The sequence below is a fragment of the Panthera uncia genome, chromosome A2, assembly GCF_023721935.1.
Source record: "Panthera uncia isolate 11264 chromosome A2, Puncia_PCG_1.0, whole genome shotgun sequence".
NCBI lineage: Eukaryota > Metazoa > Chordata > Mammalia > Carnivora > Felidae > Panthera > Panthera uncia.
In genome coordinates, this window is record NC_064816.1 from 91,767,935 (window position 1) to 91,787,172 (window position 19,238).

A 19,238-nucleotide genomic window follows, 5' to 3' on the forward strand; every position below is an offset into this window, starting at 1 on the left:
TGGGAGCACCTGGGTGGCTCAGTTGGTTGAGCGTCTAACTTTGGCTCAGGTCACAATTTCATGGTTCACAAGTTCAAGCCCTCCGTCGGGCTCTGTGGAGACAGCTCAAAGCCTGGAGCTTGCTTCAAATTCTGTGTCTCCCTCTCTGCACCTCTCCCACTCATGCTCTGTCTCTGTCTCTCTCTCAAAAATAAACATTAAAAAAAAGGTAAAATATGGTGAATAATACTCTAAAAATTATGAATCAGAGGCTTACAGTTCAACTGTCTCTAGACAACAAATACCCAAAATAACTAATAACTGAAACCACAGGATTCAACCCTATCTCTGCAACATAAATAGTCTCTTTACTGAAAACAGATGAATTAGACAATTTCTAGACAGAGTAACAGAAAAAAAAAAAAAAACACTGCATAAGCTTTAAAAAAAAAAAAAGGCACAGAGAGGTATGCCTTACCTCATCAACAACTGTTTTCAACAGCTGTTTGACTGAAATTGGCTTTAACTTCTTAATAATAATGCCTGAATCTTGGACATAGTTTATAATTTTTGTAACTTTTTTTTTAAACATTTATTCATTTTTGAGAGACAGACAGAAACAGAGCATGAGTGAAGAAGAGGCAGAGAGAGACACACACAGAATCTGAAGCAGGCTCCAGGTTCTAACCTGTCAGCACAGAGCCCAACATGGGGTTCCAATTCACTAACCACGAGATCATGACCTGTGCTGAAGTTGGACACTTAACCGAATGAGCCACCCAGATACCCCAATTGGTTAATTTTTAAACAGCTTCCTTATAAATAAAAATTGTAGTTCAAAGACACTTAAATTGAGAACTATATTTCTCGTAAAAGTGATTTGAATTTTCTCTTAGTTTTCAAGACACCCCTTGGTTTCCTATCTCTACTGAACAAATCATTAACACTGCAACTTATTTAAATATTTTTCAACTTAAAAGAACATTACAGTCAAGTTATTTCTTGAAGGGCTTTGCTACACCTTAAAAAAAGTTATCTGAGTCTTTTTCAAGCTTTTTTCTTTTTTTTTAATGGAAAGGAACATAAAAAGAAATTGATTTTTTTTTTTTTTTTAAAGATTTTATTTTTGGGCGCTTGGGTAGCTCAGTCAGTTAAGTGTCCAACTTCAGCTCAGGTCATGATCTCACAGTTCATGGGTTCAAGCCCCACATCAGGCTCTGTGCTGACAGCTCATAGCCTGGAGCCTGCTTCAAATTCAGGTGTCTACCTCTCTCTCTGCCCTTCCCCCGCTCCTACCCTGTCTCTCTGTCTCTCAAAAATAATAAACATTTTTTTAAAAAATAAAAAATTTATTTTTAAGTAATCTTTAAACCCAATGTGGGACTCGAACTTACAACCCTGAGATTAAGAGTCACACACTCTAAAACTGAGCTATCCAGGCTACCCAAAGAAATTGATCTTAATATATTTTTAAAAATATCTTTCTCCACAACCAGTTGAAGGAAACTGTATTAAAAAAAAAAAAAAAACAAAGAAAGAAAAGGAAAAGAAAAAGTTTCCTACCTCTGATACCCTGGTTTGCAGGAGAAATTGGTTTGGTAGTTTCTACTACATAATCCAATATGCCTTGTGTTACTTCACTGTTGCCTTGAAGTTTAGTTTCCAATAAAACTTTCTTTCTCTTTTTTTTCTGTCCTTCAATGGGAACTTCATGCAACAAAATCTTAGATGAGAAAAATATTAAAATTTAAAATAAAATTTACTTGCCCTAGATTATAATAAGCCAACAGTCTTTCTTAACCCTAGCTTCATATTAGAATATCCCGGGAAGCTTTTAAAACAATAGCAATTCCTAGCTTCATCCCAGACCTATTAAGTCAGCATGTGTGGGGAGTGGGGCCCTGGTAGTGAAAGTTTTAAAGTTCCCCAGGTGATTCAACAGTACATTCAGGATTGAGAACTGGTAAGCCAGAGCATTACTGAAGCAGCAACCTCCTGAGAACCTCTGCAATATCCTTTAATAGGTTTCAGATAACTAACCTTAAGAAAGCAATTTAAGCTAGAGAAATTAGCTGGAGTTAGAAGTATTTTATGATGCCTAGAATCTGTCACATAGAAGAGATAATTCTGTTTTAGGTTTTGTTGTTGTTGGGTTTTTTTTGGCCTCAATCACGTTTATTAGTATATGTAATACAATTCCGGACTACAGAGAAGTAACTTAATTGCCTAAAACTTTAACTAAAGTTAAAAAGATATTTTAAAATGAACTGTTAAAAAAGAGTTCTTTGGGGAAATAACCAAGAACAATATTTACATTGGAACTTGGAATAAGCTGACTTTTGCAATGTTTTTCTTAATTTTTTAGAGTCATTTCATAAATTGTACTTTTTAAAAATTAAATCTATACATTATAAAGAAAACACAAATGACTGCCTTTAATATCTAATAATTTACACCTATCAATTAAAAAATGGTCACAAGGCATGCAACAGATAAGCAGACGGTGAGGAGCAGAGATTTTAGAAGCATCAGTTCTACTTTTCCAAGATCTAGGTTGTCAACCAAAATTCACAGGATATGAGGAGACTATATATGTAAATGAAAATAACCAAAAATGACATTCAATGGTAGCAAATCAAATGTTAGTAAATTGTTCTCACTTCATAGGACTTAGCTCTGTATTCCCGAGAATTGAGACTGGCAGTATTCTTTGGACGAATAACAGCAACATATGCATCTTCTATGTTTTCTGGATTTCCCATTGCTTTATAAAACAAACAAACAGAAATCCTCTGAAATACTAAAAAACACATAATCAACATAATCAGTTTGAAAAACAATTTCAAAAATAACGTGTTTATTTTTCTATCTTAGAATATATATACTACCTAAAAGGCAAACCAGAGATGATGATCTTACCACTGAACTATTCAAAATCTTAGCTTATAATTTTAAGATTTTCTCATGTTCCTTTTTTCCTTTTCTGTGAAAAAATTTAATGGAGATAATAATTTTGTATGTCTAAACTGTGTAAGAATCTGCCTTTTGGACCTAAAAAAAAAAAAAAAAAAAAGATTATAAAATGTCTTATAAATACTAAGCAAATAATGACCTGAGATAATAATTCAGAATTCTACACACTTATTTTCTATAAATTACACCAGTAAATGTCATATTGTTAAAAGCTTGGAAGCTGGAAATAGGCAGCTGCCATTGACATTCTCTCCAAAATCTTTAGAAAGAACTTCGATATTTGACATTTGGATTAGCTAAAATATACCTTACAAATTTTCTTTGGAGATGCCTATTGCAGAATCAAAAACACTTGGTCAGTTGATAAAATCTTTCTGATGATGATTTAAGAATCTTTTCCACTTCCATTATCAATTCCCTAGATAACTCCAACTTTTTCTTCCAAATATGTATTTTACACATGCACATGCACACGCTTGTGTGCACACACACACCTTTTCCCCAGACTAATTTAAGTATCCACTGGTGAATTTCCAAAAAGTATTTGAATTTCAAGCACTTTCTTGGTTGTTTAAAAAAAAAAAAAAGACACTGTGTTGTGAATACATTGTATAACATATGTAGCATAATTACACAAACCTTTTTTTCTGTTAAGCACCTAAAAGAGAAATCAAGTAATCCTTAATCTTCTAGACACAATATAAAATAATCAATTCCTGTGCTGATAAACTTCCATTAAAAAAATGGGGAGGGGTACACCTGGGTGGCTCAGTCGGTTAAGCATCTGACTTTGGCTCAGGTCATGATCTCACAGTTCGTTGGTTCAAGCCCCATGTTGGGCTCTATGCTGACAGCTCAGAGCCTGAAGCCTGTTTCGGATTCTGTGTCTCCCTCTCTCTCTGCCCCTCCCTCATGCGTACTCTATGTCTCTTTCTCTCTCTCTCTCCCTCAAAAATAAATAAACATTTTTAAAAATCTAGGAAAATGCTTTATTAATACTCATAATTTCTCTGGAATATACAGTACTACACAGTCCACTCACCTTTTAAAACATAAACAAATGTGATGTAATAGAAAAAAGGCACAACCATGAGGGTTACGATATTTTGTTTTTATATCATTTAATGTTAACATATCCTCCAAAGATTCTAAAAATTGATTTTCAAGAAATATTCATACTTGAATATTTTAAATACACACATTTTCAGTGACATGAAAAAAGAAAACAAAGGCTTAATTAAGTTAGGAAAAGAACAAAAGTTGTTAACATATCAAGGCAAAACTGCTAAGGCAGAAACACATGCAGAGGGACTGGAAAAGAATAACTTGAGCTAAAAAATAATAGAGAAAGGTATAACTACAGTTAGTAATATGTTTAGACTGAGTTTTAGATAAAAGTTCAAGTGACTAAGTACAGGAAATAGGTGACATTTTGTTATGGCTCGTTCTATTCTGAAAAATGCTTAGGTATAACTGATAATGTTCCAAGCGATAAGGTCTTACAAATATATAGAAGTGGTTCTCAACTAAGGGTGGTACCCTACCTGGGATCATTTGAAAGCATGTAGGGGCATTTCTGGTTTTCACTTTGGAAAAGGGGAGGTGTACAAATGCCATTTAGTCCCCATGGGCAGGCTTGTTACATTTCTTTGCTATTCCAGAAAGTTCTGTTTAACAAAACATCAAAAATACTTTTTTTTCCCCCAAAGGAATGATTTTCTTTTAGGTTTATTTATGGGAGAGTGAGACGGGGGGGGGGGGGGGGGGACAGAGGTTTATTTATGAGAGAGAGAGAGAGAGAGAGAGAGAACAAGCTGGAGAGGGGCAGAGAGAGAAAGGGGACAGAGGATCCAAAGCACAAAGCCTGCTTGGGATTCTGTCTCTCCCTCTCTCTGCCCCTCCCCGACTCTCTCTCTCAAAATAAATAAACTTAAAAAAAAAACATTTGCTATATTGAGTACAGATGAACAAACTAGAGCCTTTTATGCCGGAGAAGAAGAGAAGATTCAGCATGTGAATATGGGTATTGCAAATTTAGTAAGCAGAAGTCAAAGTTGACAAGATGACTTACCAGTTTACAAAGTACACGCTAGTAGAAATTACCAGCAGTGGAAACAAAAGCAAAAATGAACTGCTGGGACCTCATCAACATAAAAAGCTTCTGCAGAGTGAAGGAAACAATCAGCAAAACTAAAAGGCAACCGACAGAACAGGAGAAGATATTTGCAAATGACATATCAGATAAAGGGTTGGTATCCAAAATCTATAAAGAACTTACCAAACTCAACACCCAAAAAACAAATAATCCAGTGAAGAAATGGGCAAAAGACATGAACTTTTCCAAAGAAGACATCCAGATGGCCAAATGACACATGAAAAAATGCTCAACATCACTCATCATCAGGGAAATACAAATCAAAACCACAACGAGATACCACCTGACACCTGTCAGAATGGCTAACATTAACAACTCAGGCTAACAACAGATGTTGGTGAGGATGCGGAGAAAGAGGATCTCTTTTGCATTGCTGGTAAGAATGCAAACTGGTGCAGCCACTCTGGAAAACAGTATAGAGGTTCCTCAGAAAATTAAAAATAGAACTACCCTACAAACCAGCAACAGTACTACTAGGTATTTATCCAAGGGATACAGGTATGCTGTTTCAAAGGGGCACATGCACCCCAATGTTTATAGCAACACTATCAACAACAGCCAAAGTATGGAAAGAGCCCAAATGTCCATCAATGGATGAATGGATAAAAAAGATGTGGTATATAGATACAATGGGGTATTACTCAGTAATCAAAAAGAATGAAATCTTGCCATCTGCAACTATGTGGATGGAACTGGAGGGTATTATGCTAAGTGAAATTAGTCAGAGAAAGACAAAAATCATATGACTTCACTCATATGCGAACTTTAAGAGACAAAACAGATGAACATAAGGGAAGGGAAGCAAAAATAATATAAAAACAGGGAGGGAGACAAAACATAAGAGACTTCAAAATATGAACAAACAGAGGGTTACTGGAGGAGTTATGGGAGGGGGGGGGATGGGCTAAATGCGTAAGGGGCATTAAGGAATCTACTCCTGAAATCATTGTTGCACTATATGCTAACTAACTTGGATGTAAATTTAAAAAGAAAATTAAATTAAAAGAAGTAATAAAACATTTCACTTATAAAAAAAAGGAAATTACCAGCAGTGATCAGAAAGTATATCTTCATAAGTAAAAACCAAAAATTGGGATGTCACGTTATGTCTCTGTAAAATGTTCCTGAGACAGAAAATGATCCCCTTTCTTCATCCTTAAACAATGTTTCTCAATCTTTTGTTTAACTCCCGTCAACTTGAAATAACCAAACCAAGCCAAACCCACAAAATGTTTCTATTCACATAGTTGAAAATCACTGAGAAAGCATATTTTTTATCCCCACCAGCCAAAGTGATTTTATCAAGTTGTCCTTAGGTTTTGTTGCTTTCATTTTCTCAATATAACGCTTAATATGTTTTTAAAATAATGTGAATAACACTTACAATGCTTACTATGTACTAGACATTATGTTAAATGCTTTACATACATTAATTCATTGTTCCCCCCTAAACCTGATGAAATAGGTATTATTACTGTTATCCCCATGTTACAGGAAAAAAGCTGAGGTAGAGTAGCTAAGTTATTTGACCCTTCCCTATTCTCTTGGAACAATTCACTATTTTATAGCATTATAACGTTAAAGAGAAGAGATGGCAACTAAATTATCAGTAAGAATTCCTCCATAGGGATTTATTGACCATAGAAATCTCATCCTTTTGCTAAAAAGAGAGGAATTATTAATAAAGTAGAACAGAAAATAGCCATTGGTGCTACTTCTAAGTAAGCTTGCTTTCTCCTTGTCCCTCCCACCAATTCTAATCATCACTTATCAAGGTCAACAAGTGTCACTGATAATTTTCAAAGACTTTCTTTCTGTTAAGTGGCATTCCGTTCTGTAACTTAAGATATTTAATAATCTTCAAATTGCTTTTGAAGGCAATTACACTAAATATGGCTAATACAGAAGGAACTAAGTAATACTGACATTGGGAACCAAATGAAATCCTACAGTGAACACCAATGTTACTTAAGGTTATTTGGGGGAGCATAATTTCATACATAGTGTACTAAATATGCTGTGTATCAGCTGCCACTATAGTTCTGCAACCCAATATTTAGGTGAACCAACTAACAGTAAAGCATGGTGTGAGGGCTGGAGAAGATCATGGAATGAATCGTTTTTATACTTTTTTGAAAACATATTTGAATTTTTGTCATTTCCCCCAAATAAGATGAGGCCACCAAGGCAGTTAAGAGACTATAGATTCAAAGAGAAAGAAGCATTTGCAAACAAATTGTTAAGGCGCACAAGTTCTCTAAGCGAGTCAGAAGGGAATGGGCGTGAGATCCTGAGTTAGGCCAGCTAGATCAATGATTTCTTTTAAAGATAAATACACCATAAATAAAAAGCAGAGAAAGCCCAAAGCCTCATAAGATAGAAGTGTTAAGAGGTTAGATGAGCTGGAATGACAAGTTGTGAATCGCCTCCCCGAAATGACAAAAACAGAAACAAAAACAAAATCTCCAACATTCTGCCAGATTTTTCCTCCGCCACCACCCAACGTCCACTACCGGGAAAGGACGTGCACGTCTCTTTGCTCAAAGAGCTGCCACCCCAGAAGTGGCTCTGGCCTCTTTGTTACTACTTTTAAGAAATAAATTCCTTGCCTGGAGAAACTAGATGTGGAGGTAGTTCAGCCTCCCACCTCTGTTTTCCCTCGCGGGAATCTGGTTCTCGCTCCTCCTCGTCTCACCCGTGCGGGCGGCCGAGCACTTCCAGGACCTCTACATTCAACTCACTGGGTGGGACAGTCACCTGCGGGGCGGGGTGCTGTCACCGCTTTCTCATTCCTCCTTCCTTCTCTTTCCCAGCAGCCAGGCCTAACTTCCTGTGACAGGAAAACCCTCCGTAGCCACCAGAAGCCTTCTGGAGTGTTCGGCCGCTCTTCCCAAAATGCGCCTCAAGCGCTCGAGTCTCTGGACTCGGAGAAACTCTTGCCGCCTAGTTCTTTATTGGCCTTCCCTCTACTCGGACCTCAGCACCATATCACACTCTCCCGAAAGTAAGGGTTTCCAGGTCTTCAAAAGCCTTTGATTTCCATATCGCCGCTACCGGGGCGAGAAAATCACTTCCGGGTTTATGCGCCTCGCAGCGTCGCGGTTGGCGACGGAAAAGCTTCCGGGTCGACGGGTTAGCTGCTGCCGTTCCTGCTGCTTCCCGCTGGGGCTGCGGGCTGTCTGGTGCTGGTGGTGCCGGCGGCTCGAGGACGGGGGTGGCTGCGGCCGGCACGCTAGCGGCTGAGCCGGAGGCGGGGGTGGGGAGGAGGGCGGCCCAGGCTGCGTGCGCGCGTGCAAGGCTGGAGCATGAGCCGGACTTGACCGCGAGGCGGAGGCAAAAGCCACCGCCCCCTCTTCCCCTCTCTTGAGTGAGGCGGCGAGGCGGCCAGAGAGGGATGGGGGGCGCCCGCCCAGTCTGAGCCTCGTCGCGGGTGCCTCCGTCTCACGCAGCGTTCCTCGCGGGCCTCTAGTGCGCACCCTCGGCCCCAGCAGCCTCTGCCCGGCGCACTCCGGCCGGCGAGGAGGGGGCACCCGCCTGGGTGGGTGGGGCGGGAGGGTACCTGAGGTCACCTGCTCGGCGCGAGAGGCTGAGGCGGCCACGGCTTTGGCAGAACTGCAGAGCTTCGGGGTCCACCTGACCCTTATCCTCAGCCCGGGAAGTAACCGTAAGTCTCAGCTTCACCATACGAATGTGTTTGAGATTATCTCAATCCTTTTTGGGCTCTGAGTTCGGCGCTGCCTAGTCCACGCCCTCCCGGGTCTCTTACAAATGTGTCTCCTTCCTCTTGTGGAGGATTGTACCTCCGCCTGTCCCCATCCTTGAATAGGCAACAGCCTCTGTTGGTCCCATGGGGCTTTTCTCCCAGTGAATTTGCAAGTCTCCGTGGCACGTCCCATCCTCGTCCAGATGCAGTTCCTTGTCCCTCTGTCCTCAAAGATCTGTGTTCTCCCCCTTTTTCTATCTGTATCCCAGACCTCGCAGCCTCCCCCGCCCATCCTTTCAGACGTGGAAAGCCACGGGTTGGGCAAATCTCGTGAGCTAGAGGGTCTTGAGTGGATGGGTGAAAGTGCTCTGTAGGGTTGTGATGGGTGGGGATAGGTGCAGATAGCTCTATTGGACCTTTATTTTTGCAGCGTCTGCCACCAAAACAAAAGGATGGGTCTCTCCTGGACCTTCATTCCTCACCGTAACTGTGTATAGGCTCTTTTCTGTGCATTACTGTTTGAGTCGCAGGAGATTGGAACTACAGCTGTAATTAAGCATCTCCTAAGGAGGTTTTAAGAATTAGTCTCAAAAGCTCTATTCACACGGAATTTGCATATTAAACAATCTTGTATTGGAATGAAGACCCTTTCCAGAAGAGCTTTGCTAGTAGATCTAAGAAATGAACGTAAAAACAAAAGTCTGATGTTTCAAATATGTTTTTTCATGTCTTTAAGTAATTTTTAGTGTTTTGGATTTACATTTAGTTCTGAATTTATGAAGTATGTGTTTGTGTTTGTTGAAATAAATTTTGTATTGGAAAGTTTTGCATTGTCAGTGATTTAAAAAAGTGATTTTTAAAGATCATGTCAGATTGTATTGGTAAGATATTATTTTAAGTCCTTAATTCCAGAGAGACCCATTTTTACTGATTTGGATCAGCCACCTACAGATATTACACATTTTGGCCCCTATGACCTTACTGCTTCTTAGTGTAAAAAATAAACGAAATGTTTATTTCCAGATTTCCGGCTAAGCATTTTTTCTCTTCAAAATTTAGTTTGCTTTCTAAACTGCCACTGCAGAACTTTCCAGAAATTAGATGAAAAAATAATTGTAATATTGTCAGTGGCCTTCATGCTTTTGACACTTTACAGGGCACTGCAGGAAGCAAATAATAATTTAAGAATAATTTTTCTCTGCATATTGCAGGTTCCTTGTTACTATTCTGTAAACTGTTCTGTGATGTAAACTGGTAGTTTTGTCATTTTTTTTTCCTGAAGACATAGTCATTTTGTTAGGAAAGGTAGATGTGTTTAATGATGATTTTTATTGTTGTTTTCAAAACCTTCTTCCAGCAATTGATTTTGGATTATTATTTGATTTGTAACTTCACATTGTTCACAGATTTTAGTTTGAAGTAGGCTCAGGAGATGTAGCTCCAGCTGTCTGTCTAGAAGTGTACTTTACTGGCTTGTTTCAGAATCAAGCACTGAGTGTATTATTAAAGACGTGATTTGCTTTGCATAAAATTGATCAGTTTCCAAATAAAAGTGAGGTGATGGGCCATAACTTAGAAAAGCCTTTTTTTAAAAAAAAAGTCTATTGATTCCTATTATCTTTGGAAATAGAGTGGGGAAGATAGGACTGTATTTTCGTATTATACTTTTCTCTTTGCCAGCTGCACTGAGAATTTAGAGTTTTCAGTATGAAAATGTTGCAAAACCATGCAGATTGTGCCATCAGGATGAGCTCTAACAGGTGGCTGCTGAGACAAGGGAGAAAAGTTCGTTAGCTACTCTTTTGTATTCCGGTAGCACTGCTCACTTTTGACAATTGATTTTCAAGATGAATTTGTGAAAGTGAAATATGTATATTTACAATGTACTTGTAAGTAAAAGTTCCGAGGTAATTTTTCTGTATAAATAGATGGAAAAACTTGAATTAAGCTTATCTGATTCTCCTTGAATGGAATTTAGAAAATATTTCTCAGTGCCGTGGGTGCTTTTTCACTCTTTGAGGATGGATACAACAGTTATTTAGATGAAATTTAAAAATACTTTTCTTTTTTTATTTATTTTTATTAAAAAATTTTTTTTTAATGTTTACTATTTTTGTGAGGGAGACAGAGACAGAGACAGAGAGCAAGCAGGGAAGGGGCAGAGAGAGAGGGAGACACAGAATTGGAAGCAGGCTCCAGGCTCTGAGCTCACGGCATAGAGCCCAATGCGGGGCTCGAACTCACAGACAGTGAGTTCATGACCTGAGCTGTAGTCAGCTGCCCAACCGACTAAGCAAACTAGGCACCCCTAAAAATATTTTTCTATAATATTAGACTTCATATGTGACACATTTGCCAAAACAGACTTGAGAGTGACTCTGTTATTATTTAAAAGGCCAGTCAGAGGAGTTTCTATGCATGGTTCTAAAAATGTTTCTGTATTTTCTTTACTTTCTCAAAGTGACTTGCTTAGGGAATAGTAATTCTTGGACTGTAAGCTTATTTTTCAGACAATCTCAGGCTACCTCTTTTTTTCTTTTACAGATAACTTCCTTTCATATTCACTTCATGTCAGTAAACCTTTATTGAATGCCTACTATGTGTGCCAGGCACTGTTAGATTCTGGGACTACAAGTTTAAGTAAGAATTCCTTTCCTTATCGAATTTGTCAGTCTAGATTCTATCCATCTGCCTTTATAGACATCTCTAATAGGTTTTGAAGTCACTTCACCATATTTCAGGGTTGTTTCACATCATTGCTATGAGAATAAACACATTTAATGCCATTTACTGAGTGCTTGACTCACACTAGCCACCATGCTAAATGCTTTATATACATAATTTCATTCAATTCGTATAATAGTCATAAGAAGTGTTTTATCTCCATTTAAAAACCATACAGATTCTGATTTATAGTAATACTGAATGTTGTTTTACTTGTAATATGCTAGATTCCTCTATCAGGAAAAGAAGTTGTAATATAGATATAGCAATTTTTAATTCTCTAATGCTTTGAATAGAAAAATTCTCATTTCTTAAGGTATTAATATCTTTTATTTTCTAAAGCAGATGAGTTATGTACTATAAATATAATTTTCAGTAGTTATTGAAACCTTCGAAAAGATAATTTGGAAGTCCATTATGGTTAATCGTATTATAGATCTTCAGGTACATAACTTCTTTTTTCTTCTAGTTTAGCAATGGGATCAACAGCTTATAAAATGTACCAAAAAAATTCTCCAGGAAAGATAGGATGTTGAGCTATATGAAATCTATTCAGCTTTTTAAGTTTTGAGTTTAACTTTGACAACTGTCTGATGTCTTGAAGGTTTGAATACATTTCAGTGAAAATGTATTCCTTCAAGTTTAAAAATCTTTAAATATATATGGTTTATCCTAATGATTTAATATAGTTCTATCTAATCATTTTCCAAAGTCTCACTTTTTTTTTAATGTTAATTTATTTATTTTGAGAAATGAGAAATGGGCCAGAGAGAGAGGGAGAAAGAGAATACCAAGCAAGTTCTGCATGGTCAGTGCAGAGCCCAACACGGGACACGGGGCTCAGTCTCTTGAATTGTGAGACCGTGTGACTTGAGCTGAAATCAAGAATCTGATGCTTAACCTACTGAGCCACCAAGACTCTCCTAACATTAAAAAAAAGGGTTTTTTTTTTAATGTTTTTATTTTTCTGAGAGAAAGAAAGAGAGCGTGCACACAAGCAGGGAGGGGCAGAGAAAGAGAGAGATGTAGAGGATCTGAAGCAGCTTCTGTGCTGGCAGCACAGAGCCTGATGCAGGGCTCAAGCTCATCAACCATGAGATCATGACCTGAGCTGAAGTCAGATGCTTAATCAGCTGAGCCATCCACACGTCCCACCCTCACATTTTTTTTTTAAAGATGATCTTCCACTGTCCATTGTTTTCTCCAAAAACCTCACTTCTATTCTAAACATTTTATTCTGTTTTTGTTTGTATGTTTGGTTTGTTTTGTTTTTACCATAAACTCCCAGCAGTTTGCCATTCTTTAAGTTAAGGCCTTTGCTACTGGTTACACATTCTTCTGTTTTTAGGACTATAGAGCAGATAATCCTCCTTCAAGTTCCTAAGAAAGATAATCCTTGCTGTTTTCCTGTTCTCAGACATATTTTCACTTGACATAGACAGTTTTTCCCTTTCTGTGTAGCAGAATTCTTGTTACTCAGGTCACTGTTTTCTGATTAGAACAATGTTGAGAATTCCTGTTCCGGTATATAATAGTGACTAAATTATAAATGCATTAGGTGTTAGGACCATAAAGATGAGTAAGTCAGGATTCCTTTCTTCATTGAACTGTAAAATGCCTGTTGAAAATCTACGAAGAGAGGAAACTTCATTTAAAAACTCAATGATGCTCTTTTCCAAATAAGCCTAAAAACATTGTCCTCCTTCTTAACATATCCCTTCAGAGTATTATAAAGGAAAGTATGTAAATAAACATATTAGGCCAGGGTTTTTATTCTGTTTTCTGGCCTCTGGCAGAAAAAAGTGATTTACAGAAAAGGTAACTTTCTCTGACTTGCAGAAAGATGCCAGAAGATAGCAAAGAACTCCTATATTCCCTTCCCTCACATTTCACCATTGTTAATATTTTACTGCATTTCTTTTATTGCCAGTCCTCTGTTTCCATACATAATGCTAAATACGTGTGTATATATGTGTGTAAAAATATATATATATATATTTATCCTGTATTAGCCTTTTTCTAAACATTTTGGAGCAAGCAGCAGATATACTGTCACAGCACCTGTAAACACTATAGTGTCTATTTTTCAAAAACAAGTTACTCTGTTATATAACCAACATATAACCCTCTAAATCAGAAAATAAGCATTGGTACAACACTACCATCTAGTGCAAAGAACCAATTTATATTTCATTGACAATCCGAGCAATATCTCATTCTTTTCTGGTCCAGGATTCTGTTCAGGAATACATTTTACATTTAGTTGTCATGTTTCTTCAGACTTCTTCAGCCTCATTTTTCCCAGTCTTTCCTGTCCTTGACAGTTTTAGGAAGCACAGGCCCTACATTCTGTATGACCCTCAGCCTAGGTTCGTGTAATATTTCCTCATGACTCCAATCAGTTCATGCATTCCTGGCCAGGAATACCACAGAAATAGGTCTGTCCCCTTCTTAGTGCATTGCATCCAGAGGCATATGATGTCAAACCTTGCCACTGTTGGTGATTAAAACCTTGATCATATTGAAATCCTTTTGCATTTGATCAGTATTTGTGGAGAGGTATTCCAAAATTATGCCAGCATCTTGTTTCTCATCAGACATCTGTACTACTAGCCTTAATGTGGGTATCAGTGAAGGCTCTCACCTTAATTAACCACTTACATGATGATTGCTAAATGATATTCCTCTATTTCTATTATTCCTTCTACTTGTATTAGTTGGTATTTTTTTGTAAGGTGGAACGTTCCTTTCTCCCCCATTTGTGTATTAAATCAGTAAGGACTCATGGATTTCAATTTTATTTAATTTGTTGTGATTTGTTACTATTATTACTTACTTTGCTGTTTAAATTGTTCCTGACTTAACCCATGGGAGCCCCTTCAAGCTGGCTTATTTGCCTATTTATCATTCTCCCATCTCATTCATTCTGCATTTCTGGCAGAACATGCTGTTCCTTGTTCATTCTGTACTTTGCCTGGTCTAGCCCTGGAATCAGCCATATCTCCAAGGAGCCCTGTTTGGTCTTTGTCATTGTTGTTTGTTTTTGTAAAATATGGTATTTAAAAACAAAGATTTAGGGGCTTAGGGGCATGTGGGTGGCTCAGTCGGTTAAGTGTCCGACTTCAGCTCAGGTCATGATCTCACAGTCTGTGAGTTCGAGCCCCGTTTCAGGCTCTGTGCTGACAGCTCAGAGCCTGGAGCCTGCTTTGAATTCTGTGTCTCCCTCTCTCTCTGCCCCTCCCCTGTTCATACTCTGTCTCTCTCTGTCTCAAAAATAAATAAAAACATTAAAGAAAATTAAAAAAGATTTAGGGGCTTAGTGTGCTCTTGCTTTCTGGGGTGTCATTACTTATAGGGACTAGGAAATGTGTGACTACGCAAGTATGGTTTGCATACATGCACACATATGTAATACATACATATATATCCATAATTTTTTCTGTATCTAGGTGTATATTTTATAAAACCATAAGTTCGTCCCTGTACTTCCAATTCCAGTCTAATACTCCAGGATTTTTTCTCACCTTCTTTCTTTCCATGTTTATAAATGCCTTCTCTTTTCTGGGGATGAGGCCAGCACAAAGCAGGTCCCCTGATAATAACAAGTTCTTGTGAAATATTTTCTCTGTTCTTTGAAAGTAATAATGCTCATTTTGTCTTCTTTGTCATAATAAATGTATGTACAGAATAAGGCACCAGAATCTTTTTCTTTAACCTACTAGGCAGCTATGGTTTTTTCCCCCCAAAATTATTTATAGACAGGGAAATAAACATGATTATATTATCAAATTGGAAACTAATGATTTTGAGAACATTGGACTTTATCATTATGTTCAATAAATCTTAATTAAAGGTGTTTTATGTGTCAGTAACTATGATAAACAGTGCATATAAAACTCAGTACAGTGTGACCCTTGTCCCCAAAAAGTTTACAGATAATTGGAGAAGCAGAATAAACATTTCTAGTATTAGTAGATACTAGATAGTAGATAGTAGATACATTTCTAGTACATATTCAGTATTAGATGGTAAGTTGGGTGTATTATCAAGTTAGGGAGGCAGGACATCTAACTATGTTAAGAGTTGAGGAACTGTGGCTTTTGAGACCTGAATGACTGGTAGACGTTAGCCTATTAAAGAGGAGCATGTTAGGGTCATGGGAAGAACATTCCAGGAGCTTCAGTAATTCAGAAGTGGGCCTGAGTTATAAGAGATAGGGTAGGATGAGATAAATTCTGGTTTGGGCAGAGACTTTCCCTTAATTTCTTAAAGGCTATGAGCCTTGGGAAAGTTTTAAAATGGAATTGGACAAAATCAGATGTGTCTTTTGATAAAGGTAAGCTAGTTGTAGTTGAGGGGGAGGGTGCTTTAGGGAGTGGAATCTGGAAGCAAGGGCACTTATTAGGAGTTTTATCTGATATATTAAAATCTATTCCATATTAGGGCTATCTGGCTGGCTCCGTCAGTAGAACATGTAACTCTCAGCGTCGTGAGTTTGAGCCCCATGCTGGGCAGGGAGCTTACTATAAAAAATAATAATAAAATCTATTCCATATTAGTTAAATATCTGTTGAACACCTATGTGGATATGATGTGAGTGATACAGAGATATATAAAATGTACTTCCTGTTCTCAAGATGTTTATATTTTAAAATAACTAAAAACTTAAATATATCAACAATGTAAGGCAGAATGCTAATATTATGGCTTCTGTCCTTTAAAATGAGGGCAACTAAGGACTAGAAATAAAACGTGAACCCAGTAGATCTTCTGGCTCCAAAGCTCATATTCTTTCCACGTGGAAGGCTGTGCTACCTTCCACAACACTTAATTGCCCTTAACTTATTTATCAGAATGTTGCTTGTAAGTTACCGCAGAACCCTTGTGAAATAAGATTAGAGTACAATTAAAATGGTTTTCAGCTTGGGGCACCTGGGTGGCCCAGTTGGTTAAGTGTCCATCTATTGATTTCAGCTCAGGTCATGATCTCATGGTTTGTGAGTTACAGCCCGCCGTCAGGCTCCTCAGTGGCAGTGCAGAGCCTGTTTAGGATTCTCTCTCTCCCTCTCTCTGCCCTTCCCCAGTTCATGCACTCTCTGTGTATCTCAAAATAAATAAATAAAACTTTAAACAAATTTTTTTTTAAATTTTATTTAAATTTTATTTTTTTAAATCTACATCCAAATTAGCGTATAGTGCAATAATGATTTCAGGAGTAGATTCCTTAGTGCCCCTTACCCATTTAGCCCATCCCCCCTCCCACAACCCCTCCAGTAACCCTCTGTTTGTTCTCCATATTAAGAGTCTCTTATGTTTTGTCCCTCTTCTTGTTTTTATATTATTTTTGTTTCTCTTCCCTTATGTTCATCTGTTTCGTCTCTTAAACAAAATTTTTAAAATAAATTTAAAAAATGGTTTTCACCTTGGGGCACAGAGTATCAAAGGAGCTACACTCTAGTTTTCTCCAGGCAGTCTCTGTGTTGAATGGGGTATAACCAGGAAGGTAAGTGTTGGTCAGAAAAATTGCCACATTATCTGAATGAAATAGTTGCTGTAAACAGTCTTGAGATTCATTTCTGGGAAATTTAGTATTGAACTGATAGGACAGTGGAGGACAAGATTCTGGTGCGTGCAGCATGCCACCTCACTAGATAGCTGCAGAGTGTTCCTATTAATGTTAAGGGTCTTTTTCTCCAGTTAGTATATAGAGCACAAAATGAGAAAAAGACATCACTATTGCAAGGAAATAAAGCAGTGATGGGTTTCTTTGTTTCAAGTTTATTTATTTATTTTGAGAGAGAGAGCAATGTGCGCAAGTGGGGAGGGGCAAAGAGGGAAGGGGAGTAGAAAAATCCCAAGCAGGCCCTTGCTGTCGCTGTTAGCATGGAGCCCGGTTCAGGGCTGGAATTCACAAACCTTGAGATCATGACCTGAGCCAAAACCCAAGAGTTGGATGCTTAATCAGCTTAATCAGCCAGGTGCCCCATCAATGATGGTTTTTGATGATGTATTTATTTGTATTTCCAGAAAACAGTTGGAAAAGTAAAGATTATCTTGTATTTCTTTCAGTCTTTCTAATGCCTTTATTTAAATCTGTTAGAGGAGCTATTTTGACTCAGTCCAGGTAGAGATGACTGGAGACGATAATTTTATCCTTTGGTGTCTGTCCACCTCTGTTAGGATGTACTTGCCATGTAATGTCTGTAGGCCCCAATTTTCTTACTTGTAAGTTGATACACTTGGATAAATACAGTTGATACTTGAATAACATGGATCTGAACACAGGCCCACTTATATGTGGATTTTTTGGGATAAATACAGTAAAGTTCTATAAATGTGTTTTTCTTATGATTTTCTTAATAGCATTCTCTTTTCTCTAGCTTACTGTATGGCAAGAATACAGTATATAATACACATAACGTATGAAATATGTGTTAATCAGGGTGCCTGGGTGGCTCAGTCTGTTAAGCATTGGACTTCAGCTCAGGTCATGATCTCACGGTTCATGAGTTCAAGCCTTGCTTTTGGGCTCTCTGCTGTCAGCGCAGAGCCTGTTTCAGATCCTGTGTCCCCCCCCCCCCCCCCCCCGTCTCTCTTTGCCCCTCCCCTGCTCTCTCTCAAAAAAAAATAAACATTTAAAAAATATATTATTTTTAAAAATATGTGTTAATCAACTTTATATTGAGGCTTTCAGTCAACAGAAGGTTATTAGTAGTTATGTTTTGGGGGAGTCAAAAGTTATATGTGGATTTTTGACTGTAGGGTCAGCACCCCAACTTCCATGTTGCTTAAGGGCCAACTGTAATCTTAGAGTATTTCTTGCTCTGAAATGTGACTTGACATGACATCTACAGAATTACTTTAAAAGTTAGTGTATGATATTCTGATTGAAAAAAATTACCTTTTCTATAGAGTAAGGAGGACTAGGAAGGAAAGATAGAAGTTGTACTGAGAACTTGGTATCCTAGGATGAAGAAAAACAAATTCAGAGGGAGGTGTTACTTCTGATTTTTTGACTATTCACAATCTTTGAATGTGGCTTAAATGCCAGATTCATGCAGTGAAAGTGCAAAGTAGTAAGATTCTTATGCTCAAGGATTATAGCCTAGCAGCCTTTTCAATTGATATTCATTGAGAGAATTGATCCCTAGTGTTCTGAGCTAGAAGTTCACAAAGTTTAAAATGCTTTGGAATCACTGGGAGGGCTTGTTAATGCACAGATCGCTGGCCCCACCCCCAAAGTTTCTGATTCAGTCAATTTGGGGTGGAACCTGAGAGTTTTCACTTCCAGTAATGTCTCAGGTGCTGCTGATGTTCCTGGCAACTATTGTATGAAATTAATTTATGCCTCTCTTAGGCCCTTAAAATAGTACTAGTTGTATAGAAGCAGTGGAAGAATTTTAAAAACTGTTCCTCAAATCATTTTTCTGTGTCCAGAGCTCTTTATTTTTTTAATGTTTATTTATTTTTGAGAAAGAAAGAGAGAGCAGGGAGGGGCAGGGAGAGAGGAAGACACAGACTCCCGAGCAGGCACAAAGCCCAACATGGGGCTCGAACTCAATGAACCATGAACATGACCTGAGTCAAAATCAGGAGTCGGACGCTTAACCAACAAAGCCACACAGGCGCCCTGTCTCCAAAGTTCTTTAGATGAGCAACTCTGATGGGAGAGATAAAATGAAGGAAATTTACTATAATTCCAAA

The 19,238-nt window shown here is 37.9% G+C and overlaps 2 protein-coding genes across 19 annotated transcripts in view; one reads left to right on the forward strand and one right to left on the reverse strand.

Annotated features, from left to right (window-relative positions):
• Positions 1 to 8,228, reverse strand: part of KRIT1 (KRIT1 ankyrin repeat containing) — a 41,119-nt gene extending 32,891 nt beyond the window's left edge. Inside the window, exons 1-4 of one of the 16 annotated variants that reach the window (XM_049641459.1) lie at positions 7,865 to 8,228; positions 2,899 to 2,962; positions 2,640 to 2,743; positions 1,543 to 1,702 (exon numbers count right to left, since the gene is read on the reverse strand). In XM_049641459.1, coding sequence (XP_049497416.1) covers positions 1,543 to 1,702; positions 2,640 to 2,741 — 262 coding nt within the window. In that variant the 5' untranslated portion in view covers positions 2,742 to 2,743; positions 2,899 to 2,962; positions 7,865 to 8,228. The other 15 variants (XM_049641456.1, XM_049641453.1, XM_049641451.1 and 12 more) reach the window with 15 other exon arrangements.
• A 104-nt stretch (positions 8,229 to 8,332) lies between these two features.
• Positions 8,333 to 19,238, forward strand: part of ANKIB1 (ankyrin repeat and IBR domain containing 1) — a 148,202-nt gene continuing 137,296 nt past the window's right edge. For 2 of the 3 annotated variants that reach the window (XM_049641443.1, XM_049641445.1), the window contains exon 1: positions 8,333 to 8,771. The gene's annotated coding sequence lies outside the window, so the exon portion shown is untranslated. Of the gene's footprint in view, positions 8,772 to 11,354; positions 11,451 to 19,238 lie in introns of all 3 variants that reach the window. The other variant, XM_049641444.1, reaches the window with a different exon arrangement.